Genomic DNA, 21,606 nt, shown 5'->3' on the forward strand with positions numbered 1-21,606 from the left:
ACAGAGGACCTGAAGGTACAAACTGGGCCAGACACGGTCACTCAGGAGGGCAGGTTTTTCCTCTTTCCCACCCCTCTCCTTCCCGCTCTTCCCTTCTTTGAGCAACAATCATTTAATGAGCACCTTCTATATACCAGGCATTGTGCTTTAGTAGGAACTGCAGGGAGATGTCAGGGACGGCTCTGAAGGAGCTCTCCCTGTCCTCCAGGAGTTCTCAGTCCAGGGAAGGAGGGAGTCTGTCATGTATCCAGCTAACAATACAAGGGGTGAGCGGGTGGGTCCCCGAAGAGAAATGAAAGTTTTACCGTAAGAGGACAGATCAGAGAACATTTCGGCCTGTGGGCATGGAGTGGTTCCCCAGGGAGTGCCAGAAGTGGGACAGGCCATGACAGGAGCGCGGGGATGGCCCAGCTGAAGGACCCGCCCCAGCAGGCGTGCAGAGCCAGGGCACCGGCGCCATGTTTGCAGCTGGCAGGCACTCCGGTCTGCCCGGGATCTGGCTCTCAGGCCGTGACGGCCCTCGGGTGCACACTGCTCAGGGGGCACCAACTCGGGGGGGGGCAGGGAGTCACCAGGCTTCTCAGCAGGGAGGAGCTCGTCCTGTCTGGCCCTCTGGTGGGGAGGGCGGGCATCAAGGAGGCATGGGATGTCCCAAATGTTACCACCAGAGTGGTGGTGACAAGGAGAGGCCCATGGAAGCTTCGCCTGCCTTGGCCCCAGCAGGCGAGCGGGAAGGGCCCTGCCCGAGCCCACGGCCTCTCCCCTGCATGTGTGCGCGCGTGCACGGCCCCCCGCGCCCGCCCGCGCACACGTGTTCAGACACAATGGCTCAAAGGCCAGGCAGCCGGGCAGCCCACTTTGTACTGCTAACAAGGGGCCCGTAATTACAGGAAGGGGCAGCCGGGCAGATAAAAGGATACAAAATTTCAACATCTGTTGCCATAAAGGGATAAGGAGAAGTGAAACGCAAAGTATCAGTTTGGTGTCAGCAGGCAGAGAGCCAATTTCAAAGAGTTCAGGGGGACAGAGGGGACAAGAAAGAAAAAGGCAAGGGGGGAGAAAGAAAGAAAGAAATTACAGGTTTCCTTAAAGAGGTAAAGAAAAAAGAAAATGAAAAAATCTGTCAGTAATACTTTCAAAGGAGAAGACAGGTCCTTTAAAGAGGGCAGTTCCCCAATCACCCTGACTGAGGGCCGGGCCGCCCGGGGTGGAGGCGAAGGCGGAGGCAGAGACAGAGCCACACCTGGGCCGGTGGGCCCGCTCTGTGCTCGGGACACGGCTCCCTTCCGCAGGCCGCCGGAAGGGGCTGCAGCCAGGCACCCCTCGCCTTTCAAAAGGCCACTAGAATGCTCTGATAGGCATCTCCTGTGCTCCCCCCCGGGGTCCCTCCTCCCCGGTGGCTGACAAGGCGGCCCCGTGAGTGCTCTAAGGGTTACCGACTCCAGCCACGGGGGCTAGGATCAGGGAAGGCTTTGTGGAGGCGGTGCACCGAAGAGTAAGCAGGATGGAGAGGGCGCAATCCAGGCCCAGGGGGCAGCCAGAGCAGAGGCTCGGAGGGGAAAACAGAGAGCACCTGTCGGAATGTGTGAGAAGCCTATCTGCCGCAACTTTGGTGAGAAAGAGGAGACTCCGGGGCTTTAGGATAGAAATGGAAGAGTAATGGGAAACCAGGATGACCTCGGCTGGAAGGGGAGAAGAGGGGATGCGTGCCGGGGCCCACATACAGTCACACACCTAGGACTTGAACCGGCAATGCCCTAGGAGTAGCCAGGTCACCTAAGCCCACCCCTATTCCCTTCCCAGTTCCCCCCCGGCTGGCTCAGGGCTGTGGCTGTACCCACTAGGATCCCTGCAGGTCCGGGACCACAGGCCTCTCCATCCTGTTGCCCACATGCACCACTGCTAGATCCAGCTCAAATGCCCGTGGCAGAAATGAGGAACCCATGGTGAGAGCAAGCCCGGGAGGAGGGCTGTATATGATGTCTGGCCAGTCTGACCTCCCAGGCCTTTCAGCAGCTGGGAGGAATACCACACAGACAGCACCTTCCCTGGGACCTAGCTGAGGTTCCTGCCCAAATGCACACAGAGGACATAAGATGGGCCTGGATTCCTTCAGACCCCAGGCTCAGAACGGGACGGTCTGGGCCCAGTTCCTTAGGGTCTGATGGGACTATGGGGTCTAGTGAGGGATGATGCTTCAGTGGTTGGCTGTTGGCACTCTGTCAAGATGGAGTCCTTGGGGGGCTGCAACTGGACCTGAAGACCATCTACCCTTGGAAGCAGGAACACTCTGGCACCTCCAGGTTGGGTAAAGGACTCCATCTTTCTCTCTGCCTGCTTTAGACAGGTTAGAAACGCCCTGTCTTGGGGCCCTGCCCATGGTTTCCAACTCCAGGGGAAAGAAAGGCAGAAAAGGAAGAAGGGAGAGAGAGAGACGGCCACACTCTTGCCATCTAGGCAACGGTGTATGCCCACAGCTACCCTCCACCCTGTGCAGCCCAGCCGGCAGCCCCCCCCCCCCCCCCAGCCCGTAGGGACAACAGTCTCCAGGAGTCTTGATGGAACGAAGGGCTCAGGGAGCCATGGTGATTTTGAAGGGGTCCCTGGGCACCCTTCAAAGAAGAGAAGTAGCCTAAGTGACCTGACAGCGGGTCCCCGAGAGACAGCAGGGAGAAAACGCGCCCAGCAGGGCCCCCACACCCCCCAGGTGTGTCCCAGCCCCCACCGTCCTCCTGACGGCGGCCCAGAGGGGTGATGCTCCGAGCAAGACTGCCCCTCCAGCACTCCTTCCCCCCAAGTCCCAGCACACACATAAAAGAGAAAATCCCGGCGCTCCTCAGGTTTCAGCAGTGACAGGTTAAAAGCGAGGAATCCGCCCAGCCCCGCACAGCGCCCGCCACCAAGTCCTGCCAGCAGCGCCGCTCCACCTTCCAGATTGGCCTGTCACTCAGGCTTTGGCATTATTGAAAGATCAAACTCTGTCCTGCCTGTTCATTACCTTAATCCTATTTTCTACATGGCTTTATTATCTGCTTGGGCTTCTCTGGGAAAGACAGCTACAGACAGTCACCCTGTCCATCCGCTTCCTCCCACCAGAAGCAGAAGCCTCCAGCAGGCCATCTTTCCTTCGAGCCCGGCACCACTCAGGCTTCCAGGCTTCCCTGCGAACGGGACGGATGTTTCAACGAGGCCTGGGGGGTCTGAGGGCCAGAGAGGAGACACCACCACCTGTTGCCCCGGGCGGCCCTGCCATGGGCCGCCCAAAGGGAGCAGGGCGGTTTCTCCTGGGTTCTTCCTGGGTTCTGGAAAGACCCAGGGTTTGGGGTTTAGGAGGACTAGGGATTTCATAAGGGAGTGCTATTCGAGGAGTTGGTGCCTTGTAAGTACATCCTGACCATAAATCTGTGCCCAGGAGTAGCCCCCACAGAGGAGACCACAGGCAGAAGAGGCCCTCCAAGATGACTTGACCTCAGAGAGAAGAGTGGGCCACAGTGATGCACCCCCTGCCCTCCGGCTCATTCGCCATCCTGAGCCCAGGCCAGGGAGGGGGACTGAGACGGACTTCCAGCAGCCACACTTCTCTTGTGGCCTGCAGCCTCACGGACCGTCAGGAGCCTTCTCTATGCCACGAGGTCAGCAGGACCGCTCCTCCTCTAGTGGTCATGAGGCCACAGGTATTTGGAGAATTAAAAAGCTGAGCCTCTGCAAACTCTAAGGTCCTAAGGCGGAAGGCAGCCGCGGGTGAGGGAGGGAGGGGGTGAAGGAGACAGGTACTGTATGGGCACTTTTTCAAAATAATGCCTTCTTCATACTAGTTCTGTTAAGCAGAGATAATTAAATCTCATTTACAAATGTGGAAGCCGAGGCCCAGAGAGGCCCCCTTATCACAGAGCTAATCAGCAGCAGTGTCAGTTCTAGAACCCAAGTCTGTCTGACCAGCAGCCTGTGCTCCCTCTGTAGCCCTCACAGGCTCCCCAGCACACACCAGAGGAGGGGTTCCTTCTGCCTGCGTCCCATGCAGAAGCAAGAAGTTGCCAGTGGCAGGAGTTTGGCAGGGTAAGCCACGGGAACCACCTTCACAGACTGCAGGCACTCCAACATCCCAGAGGCTACAGAACAAAGGAAGCCTTGGAAGTTTCCACTGTGCTGGCAACAGTATGATGCGACCATCGGCTATGTTAACAAAAGCCAAACATCTAGAACAAGGAAGATGATATAGCACCTGCCACTCATCAGCTCACGCCCGGTGTGTTCATGACTCAGCTGGGAACATCCCACTTCAAGAAGGATGCAACCAGGGGCGCCTGGGTGGCTCAGTCGTTAAGCATCTGCCTTCGGCTCAGGTCATGATCCCGGGGTCCTGGGATCAAGCCCCGCATCGGGCTCCCTGCTTGGTGGGAAGCCTGCTTCTCCCTCTCCCACTCCCCCTGCTTGTGTTCCTGGTCTCGCTGTGTCTCTCTCTGTCAAATAAATAAATAAAATCTTAAAAAAAAAAAAGATATATGGGGTGCCTGGGTGGCTCAGTCGTTAAGCGTCTGCCTTCGGCTCAGGTCCTGATCCCAGGGTCCTGGGATCGAGCCCCGCATCGGACTCCCTGCTCTGCGGGAAGCCTACTTCTCCCTCTCCCACTCCCCCTGCTTGTGTTCCCTCTCTTGCTGTGTCTCTGTCAAATAAGTAAATAAAATCCTTTAAAAAAAAAAAAAAAAGAGGGATGCAATCAGATAAACTGGAGAAACTTTCAGGTGAGAATGTCCTAAAACAAGTATGAGACCAACACCGCAGGTCACCCACTGCAGGTCACCCACCCAGCTATTGCTCTCTTTCTTTCTTGCTGACCAAGAGCGGATTCTGTGCCCACCCACCTCCCCCACTGCCTGTGTGCGTGTAGGGGAAGCTGGGCTCTTCCCCAGGCCCAGGTCAATCTGGACTGCTCATTCCATTTCCCTTGCCACGGTTTGGTTTGGGGTGAGTACCGGAACATACTTGTGGCTCACTAAATATGAAAAGTCTGCTTGGAGGCTCCTCTAAAAGGTTTCCCCATCTTAAAAAGAGACCCCAGGCAGGGACATGTCCTCTTCCTTCCTTCTTCCCTTTGGGTATTGCCTTATGGGTTGGTAGAGCTTTTGTGAACAAGCCTGAGGATAAGTAAAGGCAAAACCCACTTTGAGGTGGCAAAGCAGAAAGCTGAGATGGGCTCTCAAGCTTTCACTGAGCTGCCGAACCCATCAATCCTGGAAGCAGTGAACCACCCAACTCCTGGATGGACTCCTTGTCATTCAAGATAATAATAACCCCTTTATTGTTTGAGCCACTTTGAATTAGGTCCTCATTACTTTTAGCCAAAAGCACCTTTACTGATGTTTATGAGCAACAATTAAAGGTCCTCAGACTTCTGGCCTGATAAAGAGAAGATGCGGGTGCCTGGGTGGCTCAATCGTTAGGCGTCTGCCTTTGGCTCAGGTCATGATCCCAGCGTCCTGGGATCAAGCCCCACATCCGGCTCCCTGCTCAGCAGGAAGCCTGCTTCTCCTCTCCCACTCCCCCTGCTTGTGTTCCCTCTCTCGCTGTCTCTTTCTCTGTCAAATAAATAAATAAAATCTAAAAAAAAAAAAGAAGACGCTGGAGGAGCAGGACCAAAATTTTCAGATATTTAAAGGCCTGTCTTCAGAGGCACAATTCAACTTGCTTCTTATCCAGGATCACAGCTCCTGGAAGCAGATCAACCCTTGATGAAGGACAGACATGAGAACTCTCAGAGCTATCCAAAGATGTAATGTGGTATCTGGGGAAGCTGGGAGTCTCCTATCCCTCTGGTTGGATGACCACCAGAGAATGTTGTAAAGAAAAACATACTTAATGAAAACATCTCATGTGTTTAAAAAAAAAATCTTTTGGAGGGGCGCCTGGGGGGCTCAGTAGGTTGAGCATCTGCCTTTGGCTCAGGTCATGATCTCAGGGTCCTGGGATCGAGTCCCACATGGCGGGGCGGGGGGGTGGGGGTGTCCCTGCTCAGCAGGGAGTCTGCTTCTCCCTCTCCCTCTGCCTCTCTCTCTAATAAAATCTTTAAAAAAAAAATCTTTTGGAAATACAATACGACAGATATTTCAGGAAAACAAAAAGATATGGCTAATACTTTCCTGGGGAGATGGAGAGAGGAGGAGATGTGCTAGAGCGGCTGAGGCAGGAGACAGGCGGGCAGAGCGCCCCCTCACGGCTCCTGTAAATCACGGCACTGCAAACCACAACGTGGGGGCCTGGGGCTAGGGGAAGACTTCTCAGACTTCACGCCAAGAGCACAAAAAGAAAAAGTCAATAATTTGGACGTCATCAAAATTTAAAACTTTGGTCTTTTATCCTGTCAAGAGGATAAAAAGACAAGCTCCAGACTTAAAAGGTATAGGCAAACCTCATGTCTGACAAAGGACTCACATCTAGAACATACAAAGAACTCTCAAAACTCCACAGTGAAAAAGCAACCTCTTCAATTAGAAAATGGGCAAAAGACCTGAGCAGAGATTTTACCAAAGAGAATACACAGAAGGCAAAAAAAGCACATAAAAAGATGTTCATCATCATTAACTATTAAGGAAATTCCAATTAAAGCCACCAGACACCACACCTATGAGAATAGCTAAGATAAGAAACAATGATCGTTCCAAATGCTGTTGAGGATGTGAAGGAACTAGATCTCCCCTACACCAGGGTTGGATTATAAAATGGTACAGATACTCAAAGAGTTTGGGGCATTAATCCCAGAGAAACGAAAACCTAGGTCCACACGAACACTTATACACAAATGTTCATGACAACTTAATCTGCAATAGTCAAAAAACTGAAAATAACCCAGTGTCCTTAGTGGGGGAGTGCTGCTCAATGGGCGAGTGCTGTGGTGCGTCCCCACCAGGGACCACTACCGAGCAACCTCGGGTAAAGCCCTCTCGGCGCAACTACTGTATGCTCTCACGACGCTTACGCTGGGGGGAAGCAAATCTCAAAAGGTTACGTACATTACTCCACTTATATAATGCTTTCAAACTGATACAATTATAGAGACGGAGAACACATAGTGGTTGCCAGATGTTAGGGACAAGAGGGAGTGCCAGAGGGGATGGCAGGTAGACGGTGTGACTGTGACGGGGCAAGTGACGGTTCCAACAGTTCCGTATCCTAACTGTGGTAACAGTAATGTGAATCTACACATGGGATAAAATTGCACAGAACTACACACACACGCACACACACAGAAATGACGACAATCTAAATAAAGTTCTGTGGATTATACCAATGTCGATTTCCTGGTTCTGATTTGTATTATGTATTATCCTATATATTATCTAATGTTACACAGGTACCTTGCTGTCCTATTTTGGGAACTTCTTATGAATCTATAATTATTTCAAAATAAAAAGCTAAAAAAACAAGACAAAAGCTCATCAGAATGGTAGATAATCCGACGGGAATGTGTCAAGCCTGCCAAGGCAGAGAACTGTGAATAAAACCTGGATGTATTTTAACTGTTCTGGATAATTCTTTTTATGGATCTGTAGGTCACTTCCGAAATCTTTATTTTAGGATAGATGGGATTTTATGTAGCCACATAATCAGACACTCCTTAGAGAAAAAGTATCACAAATCCAAATGGTTGCTGTTATCCTAATTTCTAAGTGAAATTATTTACCTATTACAAATTCCTTCCAACAGTTTCCCAAGCTAACTCTAACGAGGCCAGGAGAGCGCATGCACCTTGGAGGTGGTCAGTGGGTCGTGGGCCCGGTGCTTCCCAGCCTCCTCCTGGGCCACCTGGCGGCCAACGGGGCAGGTGGGCCGGACGGTCTTTGCTGTGCCTCCCTGGCTGCTCCAGCCCCACCCCCATGGGAAGCCACAGGGGCTCAGGAATCTCTTACCTGTTGAGGTCCCAGATTCTCAGGGGTGAGAAGTGCCCACAACAAGCCGTCCCTGTCACAAAAGAGCTGCCAAACAAAAGGAGAGCAGAGTCAGGACGGGCTTGTCAGAACCTGTGGTGGGGACGGCGACAGAGCTCCAAGTGCAGTGCTCGTTCTCCGGGGATCACGGAGTGGAGCCAGGACAAGGGAAGGTTTGGGGGGGGGGGCGTGTCGGAGAAGCTGCAGGAAGACGACTGGAAGTGCGGGGAGGTCTACAACCCCCCAGGGACCCCCACAGGTGAAAGGACAGGGGAGCTCGCCGCTCAGAAAGGTCCTGTGGTCTCTGCCCGCCAGAACACCACATCTCTACATGTGCAACCCTCAGGCCAAGAGAGGGCAGGCCTGTCAGGCTGCAGAAAAGGCCCCCCGGGAACAGGCTGTTGGGGAGGGGAAGAAGAGGCCCTGGTCAGAGGTCAGGGTGGTTGGGGGGCACTGCTGAAGGCGGTAAGAGCTAGGTAACGGGCCGCAAACCCAGGGCAGACGTAACGGCACCGAACTGCGCAGAGCGAACCGTCAAAGGCCAGTAACTGCAGGTGGGCTGGTGCACGAGGCCGGGAGGAGAGCGGGCGAAGGGCCGGGGCGAGGGGGCGGGGGCGCCGCTGCCGTGGAGTGGGGGGTGGCAGGCGGCGGAGTTCAGAGCACAGCGACACTACTTCCCCAGAGTAACTCTTAAACCCCTAAAAAGTTCAACACATGCCATGTGCAGCTCCATTTTTAGGTGGAGGCACAAGGCAGGTGGGCAAGCTCTGCGCCGTGAGCCAGGCTGGTGGAGTCCCAGGGCTGCACCTGGGACCTGGGTGCCAGACCACACCTTGGTGGAGGACTTGCTGGGTGGGGAGGGATGCTGGCGGGAACCCCAGCTGGAACTCCAGCTGGAACCCCTAACCCAGAGCAGGAGAGCTGAAAGCAGTTGTGTCACTCAGGAGCCCTGGGGCTGGATAAGGGCCTTGTCCCTACAGGTCGGGCACTGGGGGGAGGGGGCTAGACAGACTAATGACCCGTTGGCCCATCCGCCCTGGCCCTGCCCAGCACCTGTGGCTCTCTGGTCCTAAGCAGGTCAGCGGGCAGACACAGTTCTGTAGCGAGGGCTCTGAAGAAGACAGAGGCTTTGGAGGGGGCGGCGGGGGGTGGGGTGGGGGAGGTGGCCTGCAGTTGCTGATGGGGGCAGGCATTGGCCAAGCCACTGATGGACAATCCAAATTGCACGGCAGGTGTCTGTTTTTCAACCCTGAGCTGATAAAAAAGGCCACATGAGCCATCCTGGGGCTTCCATGCCTCAAGCCAAGACTTCCTCCTGGGACATGCTCCATCATCCCGCCTTCCTCCCGAGTCCCGGGAGTGCCAGCAACCACTCCACTGGAATGGCAGCCAAAGCAGCCACTCTGTCCTGCCCCGAGTGACTCCCAGCCACTGGACACGGAAGCCCCGAATTACAAAGCCAGGAGAGGTTGTCCTCACCTCCCTTCCCTCCACATTTTTCTCTTGAGGGTAATCCATTAATAACTGGTAAAGCCAATTACCTTGGGATGGAAACATAATAGCCACTTGGAAAGCATTCGAGCGGGCAATTGGGCCCTTCAGACTTTCGAGGCGTGCAGGCCAGGTGAGGGGTGCAGGCCAGGTGAGGGGCGCCAGCGAGGATGCACAGACATTCCAGGGAGGCCTGCGGCAGGCCTCTGACCGGCCACAGTCCTAACTAGTGACGAGGTAAGCTGAGATGAGGGGAAGGGGAGGAAGCCCCTGAACCTGAATCTGCCACTCCCAACAGCTCCCAGAAGGCTGGGGTGGGGCCACAAGCGCCTTCTCCTGGGACCCCCGTCCCTCTCTATTCCTGCCCCCCACCCCCACCCCGGCCCCGTCCATCTGCCACCGGCAGGAGTGCCTCTCACCTTCACGCCACACAAAGGCCTGTCATGATCACCTGGACACAGCACCCAGAAACGTTGCTTTCCAAAAGCCGCCCTCTTCCCTTGCCCAACCCTGTGGTGCAGGGAGGAAGAGAACGAAGGAAAGTAGAGAGCCCCCCCCGACCCCCACCCGGCACACAGGGGGACCTGAGCGTGTAATCCAATTTAACACTCGGTACAAGCCCCGTAAGCAGCAGTCAAGCAGCCTGGGAGCCAGGTTCCGCTGGGGACACACACCGGGCCTCACGCCCAAACCATGGGGACCGCCAGGACTCATGGGGGTGAAGCTGGCTGCAGACACGGCCCTGCACACCTCCCACTATTCCTCCCTGCTTGCGGCCACACTCGCTCCCTGCCTCACCCTCCACTTTCCATGGACTTCAGGAGGCATCAAGCAAAAGCCACAGACCAGCCACATCCAGGGTCAGGAGATGAGAAGGGTGTGCCCACGTGCAGTCTTGCCCAAGCGTAGGAGACATGTGGAGCACAAGAGAAGACGGAACTCGCAGTCCTGGGACGCCCGAAGGATGCTTCCCACCACACGGTAAGTTCACCAGATAGAAGCTATGGTTCCCACCGTTCAAGAAGGGAAAACGAAGTGCCAGCCAGGCTCCCAGGGATTTTCATCAACTCCCTCTGCACACTTGCTCCCCTCCCCAGAGCCGCACTGGATAAGGTGCTCCCAACCTTAGGAGCCAGTGGGGTGGGATGTGCGCCTTGCAGGAGGCCTCCTGCCCCCATGAGCTCAGCCTCCACGAGGCCATCTCGCGGCCTCCACGGGCAGCAGTCCACCTTCGTCGGCCAGCAGATGGTCCACGCCCTCACCATGCCCGGCCCTGCGCCCTGCGTGCCCGAAGTTCCCAACAAATGCTCGGAGGCACCCTAAACGGACATACGCACTACCCCTTCGATGGTGCCTCCCAAGAGACTACTCCGGGGCTCTGACCTGTTAAAAGGTCTTTGCTATCATCTCAACTTCTGAACCGTCTGAAGTTACGGAAAAAGCCAGCTCTCCTCAGAACGATAAGAAGAGTCAAATGGCTTTTGCCCTCAGTCCCATCTTGTTCTTAGGGGTGTCCTAGGGACAGGGACGGCAAACCCATGCTGAAGCAGAAGCTGCTGGCTCCCCAGGGGACTTGACCAGCCTTCTTCCGAGTCCCTACCAGGCTTTATCTTACCCTCAGGGGACACATGGTATTTTGGGGGTTATCTCCCCATCTTCCCTTTGAGATCATGGACCATCTAGCGGCTCCTGTGTCCTCTGGTGCCCGGCACAGGGCCTGGCCTAGAAGAGGTACTTGGTCCAAGTCTGTGGAATTGGACCGAAAGGGCCCTGTGGAGCTCACAGCCGACAAGGCCGGGGAAGCTAGACCTAGGAGCTGTGAAGAGGTCCCTCTGCTTCCTAAATAACTCCCACATCACCAGACTCAGACCTGAAGGACACATGCCACAGTCCCACATCGTTGGGGAAGTGAAATCCCTCATAAGCACCCCAACCAGATTATAGATGAGAAGTACCAACAGTACCTACACATTAATGTCCAAACACACACATTCTTGTACAAGCACACACACTCTCTCAGCTTGAGGGTCTAAAAGTCATTCTGATTCTGGGGCACCTGGGTGGCTCAGTCGGTTAAGCATCCGCCTTTGGCTCAGGTCATGATCTCAGGGTCCTGGGATCGAGCCCCGCTCAGTGGGGAGTCTGTTTCTCCTCTGCCTCTCCCCACTTATGCTCTCAATCTCTCTCTTGCTCTCTCAAATAAATAAAATCTTTTAAAAAATAAATAAAAGTCATTCTGATTCTATAAACTCTACTCTCTTCAGATGAGAAAGCCCCTATAGGAAGCTAGGCTCCTCCCATGTCCCATCTTGCCCCAGACCTTGTCCAGATTCCTGACCTACCTTCCTGGCCCCCTGGTCCCAGCTCAAGCAAACCTGGCATCACAGAGATCATCCTCTGGCCCAAGAAGATGATGCAGGAGCCCCCACATCAGAGAAAGACCCCAGGAGCATCAGGGGTTCTGGTACTCAAATTGAGGAATGGAAAACAACAAGAACCAGAAGAGAGGAGGAGGGAAGAAGGGAAATTACTCAGGCATGAGCAGGCCGGGAAGAAGGTAGGCTCCTTTAGGGCCTCTTTTTTTTTTTTTTTTTTTTTTAAAGATTTTATTTCTTTGACAGAGAGAGCGAGCACAAGCAGGGGGAGCGGCTGGCAGAGGGAGAAGCAGGCTCCCCGTTGAGCAGGGAGCCCGACGTGGGGCTTGATCCCAGGACCCCGGGATCATGATTTGAGCCGAAGGCAGTCGCTTAACCCACGGAGCTGCCCAGGCGCCCCTCCTTTAGGGCCGCTTAATGACACTCGTCATTTGCTGAGCACTTGCTATGTGCTAGGTTCTGAGGAAGGGTTTCAAAAACCTCATCCCATCCAATCCTCATAACCCGGTGCAGCAGATACCACTGGCCCTATTTTACAGGCCAGAAACCTGAGGCCCATGGCTCCCACAAGGAGCCACGAGCAGAGCCGGGATCTGAGCCAGGGCCTGGCCCGGTGCCTTCTCTCGCCGCACCTCGCATGATGCCAGACACCGCCTGAGACCTCGAGCGCTTGTCGGATGAACAAACGGACAACTGAACCAACGGCTCCACCTGGAAGAAGAAAGGGGCGGCCGAGCGGCCCGGCGGCAGAGGGGCGTGCTTCGCAGCTGCGCCCTGTGGCTGGCCCGGAGCCACCCAGCCGGCCCGGGCCCCGGCCGCCTCTGAGCCGCGCCTGACACACTTTGGCAAGGGAGGCCACCAGAGCTGTCACATCAGTCACCAACATGCCCATCAAGTGTATTCAGTTCTCTTCAACCCGCATTGGCATTTTAATTACTGTTGGGTAAACTAATTTGTACAAATGAAGGCCGGGCTGCCTAATAGAATATGCAAGCTCTCTGACCTCTGACAGGCACTGACACGAGATACAAAGGCCGCCGAGGAAGGCTTTTTATCTGAGCCTTATTACTCTCTATTACTCCAATTAGTCAGGCTCCAGTGCTCCTAATTGGAGGAAAAATTGCAATTAAATCAATTTTTGATGGGCTGCAAGTGGGCTCCTGAACCGCCCTGCTTGTGAAACACTGATATTATAGCGGCAAAGGTCACGGGCCCCATCGGCACCTGGGGTCCCCCCGAGTTCCCGTGGCCCCCTCCGAAAATGCCTCAAGGAAACCCCGGCTGCTCCAAGGCTGGGAAGGAGGGAGTCATTAGAACATGTCAGGTCTCATTGCTGCGGCCGCCATCTGCTAACCTGTGCCACCACCATCATTACGACGGCTCGGTCCCCGAGCAGGAATGCAGCGCGGAGGTCACCGAAACGGGCTGGGCCAGGGCAGCCGGGAGCAGGAGCGCCGTGACAGCACGGCGAGGGAGGGCCCGCGGGGTGGGAGCACGAGGGCAAGGGAAGTCAGGAAGGGGAGAAGGGAGAGACACAGGCCGGGGCCGTGGAAGTGTAAGGCAGCCAGCTCCCCAGATCCAGCCAATGGGGCACCCTGGGCCACCCAACGGGAAGGGAAATGTATGTGTCTGGAAAGGAAAAAAAAAAAAAAAGGGAGAGAGGCAAAGAAATGTTGTTCTCTTTTGGGCAAACATCCCACACTGCAGCTGGGGAAACCTCCTCCTGAATGCTGTACACGGACCACAAGGCTGAGAGGCACATCGGTGATGGGGCAGGAGCTCACTGGGGGGCCTACCGTCCACAGGAGCACCTGCCTGTAAGGGCTGGGGGGTGCCCAGAACCAAAGCTGTAGGACCAGGGAGGGGACAGTAAATACAACTGTGTTCATCAAACCAAAGGGTAATGAGACCAAGAGGCCTATCTGAAGCTTGAATGCGCCAAGCTTAAGGCAAATAAAAAGAAGGTCCGTTTCACATTATCTCAAAGAAATGGCAGAGACAGAAAATATCAATCCAAAAGGGAGTTTAGCCAACTTCATGGGTTACTGAACCAAAATGTGTTAACAGAGAAAGGAGTCCTCCAAGGGGTCAAGACCAAAAAGACGTTAAGTAAATGATGGTCCATCTACTTAATGGAATATTACACAGTCATTTAAAATGATGCTCCCAAGCAGTACAGGCAAGATGCTCAGGACACTATTATAAGAAAAAAAGTACAGGACAAACAGCCTTAATAACAACTGCTTTTTTTAAAGCCTGTGCATAGAAAAGGAAAGAGTGGAAAGAAACATGCTAAGATGCTCAGTGATTATGTTTGGGCAGCAGAGTAATTAGCAATTCTTTCTTTTAAATTTTCCAAATCTTCTGTAATGAGCAGGCACTAATTTTTAAAGAGAAAACTGTATTTATGCCTTGTAAGGGAAAACACAACATAACCGGACTCCTGTCTACTGACTCGTGGCCAAGAGCAGGTAGACCCAATAGAGAGCCTCCTGCTAGAGCAGGTGGCAGCAACAGGGGCCCCGGTACACCTTGGACTGAAGCTTTGGGACTGACCAGTAGCCCAAGGTTAGTCAGGGAGCCCAGATCAGAAGTGAGGGGCTCCACTGGCCTCTGTCTCCCAACTAGGCACAAGCCATTTGCAAGCAAGAGCAACTCCTGACTCCAACAGCCGGGGGAGGCTCAGTCACACCCACACACACACACCCACACACCGCCCCCCCCCCCCCCCAGCCTCTCTTAGTTCAAGTGCATCAAGACAGGATGGTATAAGTGGTCACCTTGAAGGTCAGGCTCTAGACAAGAGTGACCAGAGGCTGGGTTCCAGTGTTCACATTCCCACTGCAACCCTAACAAACAAGGACCAACAAAAAAGTTTGCCACCACTCCATGGATGAGGGCAGTCCTACAGCTGGAAAATGCCTCCAAAGAAACACACGTGGTCATTTTCCATTTTAACCAATGTAAAAAACTCAGCCCGAAAAAGGATGCAAGATCCTGGCCCAGGTTAGAGAAGAGGAATCTTGAGGTAGCTCTTCCCAAATGCACACATTCCACTCAAGAAGTAGGAACTCACGGGGCACCTGGGTGGCTCAGTTGGTTAAGCGACTGCCTTCGGCTCAGGTCATGATCCTGGAGTCCCTGGATCGAGTCCTGCATCGGGCTCCCTGCTCGGCAGGGAGTCTGCTTCTCCCTCTGACCCTCCCCCCTCTCACGTGCTTTCTCTCATTCTCTCTCTCTCAAATAAATAAATAAAATCTTTAAAAAAAAAAAAAAGTAGGAACTCACAAACCTGTTACAATGGAAGAGCAGAGTAACAGGAAAAATTAAGGACACCAAAAACAAGAAGTCACTGTACAATCTATGAATTAAACAAGATGTGTTGGGGGCTGCACGGAGAAGGGCTTCTATGCTCTATTTTCCACCTGCATGGCCTCTAAACACAAGAACTGCTCCACCCGATCCCAAGAGGAAGAAATGGCACTATGTTCCAGTGAAGCAAAGCTGGCTGGGTCGGACTGACTGAGAAATGATGACGTAAGACTCACACAACTGTGTGCCCAATAAGAGGCATGGCACGAGATCAAAATGGTCATTATTTGCAGACAATATAATTGCCTACTGAGAAGATCCAAAACTGAATAAACTATTATAGTGAATAGCAGGGTTAGCATGCTGTGCACACAGCCTCGGGGCTCCTGGCTCTACCAGCTAGTAAGTACATGAACTTGGACGAGGTATTTAATTTCTCTGATAACCAGCTTCTTTATCTGTGAGATAGAAATAATATAGCTTAGGCATGGCTTGTTGTAAAAATGATAGGAGATAGGCTACTTAAGTGGTATGTGGAACACAGCAAATACCTGCAGACACCAGCTATTATTATACACCAGCAATCACCAACCAAAATGTAACTAGAAATCCATTCACAAAAAAAGAATTTAAAAGTTGTAAAATAGCCAAGAATAAACCTAACAAAAACCCTAAACCACCACCAACAGAAAACAAGACAGGCGCATATTAAAAAAAATAAAACAAAACTATAAAGCTTTACTGAAGGTCACAGAATTGCTGAATATGCAGAAAGATATACCATGTTCCCGGATAGGCAAGTCTCAAGATCTAAAACTGTCACTTCTCAAAAACAAATAAAATAAAACTGTCACTTCTTCCTTAATTAATCAATAAATTCAATAGTCCCATCCAAACAAGATTTTTTACTTAATCAATTGATTCTAAAATTCATCTGGAAGTGGAAATGCACAAGAATAATCAAGAAATATTTTTTAAAGAAGGGGTCCACCTGCATGGCCTCTAAACACAAGAACTGCCCCACCTGATCCCAAGAGGAAGAAATGGCACTATATTCCAGTGAAGGTTTGTGTTTTTGTTTGTTGTTTTTTTTTTTTAAGATTTTATTTTGGGGGCACCTGGTGGCTCAGTTGGTTGGGTGTCTTTGGCTCAGGTCATGACCTCACGGTTGCTGGATCAAGGCCTGCCTCAGTCTCTGCTCTTAGTGGAATCTCTCTACCTGAGATTCTCTCTCTCTCTCTCCCCCTCTGCCCCTCCAACTTGCGCACACTCACTCTCTCTAAAATAAATTTTTTTTAAAGATTTTATTTATTTATTCATGAGAGAGAGAGAGAGAGAGAGAGAGAGAGGCAGAGGCAGAGGGAGAAGCAGGCTCCCCGCGGAGCAGGGAGCCCAACGCAGGACTTGATCCCAGGACCCTGGGATCATGACCTGAGCCGAAGGCAGATGCTTAACCGACTGAGCCACCCAGGCGTCCCTAAAATAAATACATCTTAAAAAAAATATTTTTTTAAGTAATCTCTATTCCCAGTGGGGGGCTTGAACTCACAACTCTGAGATCAAGAGTCACATGCTCCACTGACTGAGCCAGCCAGGCGCCCCAAGAAAGAAGTTGTTCTACCAGATATCAAACATACTCTAATGCTGCAGTATAATGTTCATGCTGGAATAGGTCAATGGATTAGAGTAAGAATCCAAAGTTATACCCATGTATTTGTAAGGAATTAGTAAATCCTAAACATGGTTTTTGGTTTTTTTTTTTTTTTTAAGATTTTATTTCTTTGAGAGAGAGCATGTGCACGCACAAACAGGGGGAGGGGCCGGCAGAGGGAGAAGCAGCACCCCCCTCCTCCCTGGCAGAGCAGGGAGCCTGATATGGGGCTCAATCCCAGGACCGGGGAATAATCACCTGAGCTGAAGACAGTCGCTTAACTGACTAAGCCACCCAGGCAACCCCCTAAACATGGCTTTTAAAGACAGTCAAGACAGACTGAACCAATCAGTAAAGGGTAGAGACACCACAAAATACACGTTTGGAAAAAAAATAATATTAGAGCACTACCTCAGAGCAGACCTCAATTCCAGCTGGATTAAGGGGAGAAAACTTTTCAAAAACTACATGAAAGACCATAAAAGTATTAGAAGAAAATGTAGGAAGATACTTTTACAATCTTGGAGTGGGAAAGACATTCTTAAGGAGAAACAGAACTCTGAGTCCATAAAGGTAAAGAGGACAGAACTCTTCTCCAAACAACCAAACTTCCACATGACAGAAGACACTATCAACGTCGGCTGAAAGGAATTACCAAATATATATAATAATCAAAACGTTCAGGGCGCCTGGGTGGCTCAGTTGTTAAGCGTCTGCCTTTGGCTCAGGTCATGATCCCAGGGTCCTGGGATCGAGTCCCGCATCAGGCTCCCTGCTCCGCGGGAAGCCTGCTTCTCCCTCTCCCACTCCCCCTGCTTGTGTTCCTGATCTCGCTATCTCTCTCTCTGTCAAATAAATAAATAAAATCTTTAAAAAAAACCCAAACGTTCATATGCAGGACATATCAAGAAATCTTTTTTTTTAAAGATTTTATTTATTTATTTGAAAGCGAGAGAGAGTGGGCGGGGTGAGGGGCAGAGGGAGCAGCAGACTCCCTGCTGAGCAAGGAGCCCGATGTGGAGTTCAATCCCAAGACTCTGGGATCATGAGCCAAGCCAAAGGCAGACACCCAACTAACTGAGCCACCCAGGCACCCCCATATCAAGAAATCTTATAAGTCACAAGGGGAAAAGATAGATTAAGGAGCAAAAAATATATATTTTTAAAAGATTTTATGTATTCACTTGAGAGAGACAGCGAGAGAGGGAACACAAGCAGGGGGAGCAGGAGAGGGAGAAGCAGGCTTCCCGCTGAGCAAGCAGGGAGCCCCTGCCCCAGTGAGCAAAAATTTTTAATAATTTATGAAAAAAATACACATGGCCAAGGAACATGATGTAAACCTTCTAGTAATCAAAGAATTACAAGTTAGACCAACAGTGACAATGGCTACATTCGCTTCTAGAGTATTTTACTGCATACCAGGCACTGTTCTAAGCTCATTATATATGTATATTCGTTCATTTAACCCTTAAGATACTCCTACTTATTTGATGATAGTTTCCAGATATGAAAACAGTATGGTAGTTAAAGTTTTAAAGCATCACCATCTTTCAGAATACACACTGAAATGTTTATTTATATGATGTTTGCTTCACAAAACTACAGAAGGGATAGTGTGTGGGGCGTACTGAAACAGAAGGATTGACCAAGAATTGGCAATTATTCTACTGCTATATATTTTGAAATTTCCATAAGAAAAAGGTGTGTTTTTTTTAAGTTATTATGAGGTATTAACTGCCAGTGTCATTCCCCTTTCACAGATGAGGAAATTGAAGAATAGAGAGGTTACATAATTCACCAAGGTCACACAACTAGTACGTGGAAGGATTCAGGACTTGACCTCAGCCAGGCATGCTTAAGGCCAGCTCATAATCACACTTCTATAACCACTCCCAAAATTAGATCATTTTTTTACCTGAGAGAAGCAAAAATTTTCTTAAAAACAAAATTTTCAAAAAACAAAACACCTGGGTGACTCGGTCAATTAAGTGACCGACTCTTGGTTTCAGCTCAGGTTGTGATCTCAGGGTCCTGGGATAGAGCCCCACATCTCACTCCCTGCTCAGCAAGGAGTCTGCTTCTCCCACTGCCCCTCCCCCCTGCTCGCTCACACTCATGCACACACACTCTCTCTAAAATAAATAAATCTTGGGGCGCCTGGGCGGCTCAGTCGGTTAAGCGTCTGCTTTCGGCTCAGGTCATGATCCTGGGGTCCCGGGACTGAGTCCCTTACGTAAGGCTCCCTGTTCGGCGGGAGCCTGCTTCTCCCTCTCCTCCCCACTTGTGCTCTCTCTCACAATCTCTGTCACTATCTGTCTCTCTCTCTCAAATAAATAAGTAAAATCTTAAAAAAAATTTGTTTTAAATCTTAAAAAAAAAAACAAAACCCACCTGATATTACCCAGTACTGGTAAGTCTAAGAGGAAATAGCTACTTATGTACATTGTTTGTGGGTGTATATATTCTGATACTGTCCAACTGGAGGGCAACTGGCAGCATCTAAAAACTTTCAAATGCACTCATCCCTCAATCCAGCAAGTCTCTTCTAAGGATCTCTCCTAGAAAAACACCTGACCATCTGCACTGAGGCCAGACAAGCTCTGGTGTTTTTTCAGGTTTGCTGATGAACATGAGTGGCTGGCATTTGAAGAGGGGCATGAGGTGGGAGGATGAAAACCATTAGGATCAACTGGGGCTTCACAAACAAACAAAGAGGAGAGCACAGCTCACCTGGAGAACTGCTCAGATAAGCCGGACATAAACTTAACACGTTTATTTTAAAATCTGATTCTTGGGGCACCTGGGTGGCTCAGTTGTTAAGCGTCTGCCTTCGGCTCAGGTCATGATCCCAGGGTCCTGGGATTGAGCCCCGCATTGGGCTCCCTGCTCCGCGGGAAGCCTGTTTTTCCCTCTCCCACTCCCCGATTGTGTTCCCTCTCTCGCTGTCTGTCAAATAAATACATAAAATCTTAAATTATATATATATAATCTGATTCTTTCTAAACATACTCACATTAACAAACCACAGAGGGACCTCGAAATTCAGAGTTAATCCAGATTTGGGCAGGGGCATTAAGTACTTATAACACCAACAGAGAAGAGACATGAGGTCAGGTCAAAGAAAAATCTGTGATCCACGATCCTGAGGCCTTACATCCGTGACCTGCTGTCATATTTAGGCCCAGCAATGGACTCCCTAGAGATGGACCTGGCTCTCCTTTTTATTCTCAATATTCCATAAGCATCCATGTGAGAAGCACCAATGTCATATTCATGTGACAAGCATCAAAGCACAATCGACCTTCTAGAAAGAGGTGCTTTCTGATGAAACAAAGGTCAGGAGAGCCCATACACATGATCCGCCACAAGACTGAGTGGCCTTTCCTCCTCCAATGGCCTCGTAACTCTAGCAAGGCTTAAAGTAAGAGAAGCCCTAGTGACACACCGATGAAAGAGAGTCCCACAGTGACACCCAGCCAACTAAAAACACGCAAGCAGAGGGTGTGAATGTTGACCTATAGATTCACCGCCACCATCCACATCCCGGGACCACTTCCCTTTCACCCAAACAAGCTGGGAGAAGGGCAGGAGAAGCTCTCCACTTCTCAACCTTGTCTGACTGCTGTGGCATGTTCCACCATCATCCTGAAAGCTGGCGGCGGGGGGGCGGGGGGGGCGGGGAGTTGAGGAGAGGGAAGGGGGTGTTGTGGAGGCCGACCGGCCAGTAGGGCCTGCTAGGCATCATGAAGTATGCACGGCAGGGCTTCAGAAGTACAGCCCATGACAAGAAGCAACGAGAGGTGTCTGTGTACACAGGAGGGGAAGCCTGTCCCTCGAGAAAGAAGGGCTCCATTGTAGAGGAGGGCCAGCAGCAGACCGTGGTGTGCAAACCCAACCAGTACCTCGTGTCCGCTCCTTCTAACGGGACGAAAGGGCCCCAGAGTCCTTGCTTTGGCCACACAGACCGAGGCCTACATTACAGGGGGCAGTGGGAAGCAGGGGATGGTAGAAAAGGCAACTGAAGTCCTTTCCCGCCAGACTTCCGTTGCAGGGCTTTCCAGGAAGGCGAAGTTCTAAGAATCCCCCTCGTTTCCAGATCAGTTAGCAGCAGCAGGAATCTGATCTGAACTTTGTTCCTGCCCTCCTGACCCTGGCACAGGAGAGGACAGGCAGGAGTCTGTCTTCTATCCTATTCTGCAAGGTAAACTGTACTCCTTGAGCATCATTCAGGCCTCCTGCTAGTCGCTGCCCTCTGTAGGAGGCTCAGCCAGGTCAGAGTCTGTCATCCCAGACTCTCTCTCTCTGCCCCACTGGCACGACACTGGGCCACTCACTGTTCATTTGTCTAAGCTCACATATCCACAGCCAGGTCCTTTCCCCTGTGCAGGTCATGTTAGGAAAGCGGCAGGTTTTTGTAAGGACTCTATTAACAGCTTAGAGAGGAGGAATCTCTCATCAGCAAATTAGTAATAAAGTGAGGGGCGCCTGGGTGGCTCAGTCCGTTAGGCATCTGCCTTTGGCTGGGGTCATGATCCTGGGGTTCTGGGATCGAGCCCCACATCGTGCTCCCTGCTCAGCAGGGAGCCTGCTCTCCTTCTCCTCCCGGCCCACTATCTGTGTCTCTCTCTCAAATAAATAAATAAAATCTTTTTTAAAAAAATGTGAAAGTGAGGAAGAGGAAGCAAGAGGCTATAGTTTAACAGTTCTCTCCAGACTCTTGGTTTGAGAGCTAGTGGTCAAGGCTCTGAGCTTGGTCACCATCCACATACTAATGCCATTCACATAGACACTTTAGGGCCAGATGTCATGGAGTAATTTGGCCTTTATGAAAATAGACACAATTGTTCTGTCTGCC

The 21,606-nt window shown here is 51.4% G+C and overlaps 1 protein-coding gene across 6 annotated transcripts in view; it reads right to left on the bottom strand.

The window, feature by feature from the left end:
* Positions 1-21,606, bottom strand: part of FBXW4 (F-box and WD repeat domain containing 4) — a 92,860-nt gene that overhangs the window by 16,396 nt on the left and 54,858 nt on the right. For 5 of the 6 annotated variants that reach the window (XR_008506390.2, XR_006791367.3, XM_045878666.3 and 2 more), the window contains one exon: positions 7,905-7,970. The exons of the other annotated variant lie outside the window; for it this stretch is intronic. Coding sequence is in view for 3 of the 5 variants with exons in the window: in XM_045878666.3 (XP_045734622.2) it covers positions 7,905-7,970 (66 nt within the window). In the remaining 2 variants the exon portion in view is untranslated. The remainder of the gene's footprint in view (positions 1-7,904; positions 7,971-21,606) is intronic. 6 annotated transcript variants of the gene reach the window in all.

This window comes from Mirounga angustirostris, unplaced genomic scaffold, assembly GCF_029215605.1.
Source record: "Mirounga angustirostris isolate CCGP_5_RB_7025 unplaced genomic scaffold, mMirAng1.0.hap1 SCAF_6, whole genome shotgun sequence".
NCBI lineage: Eukaryota > Metazoa > Chordata > Mammalia > Carnivora > Phocidae > Mirounga > Mirounga angustirostris.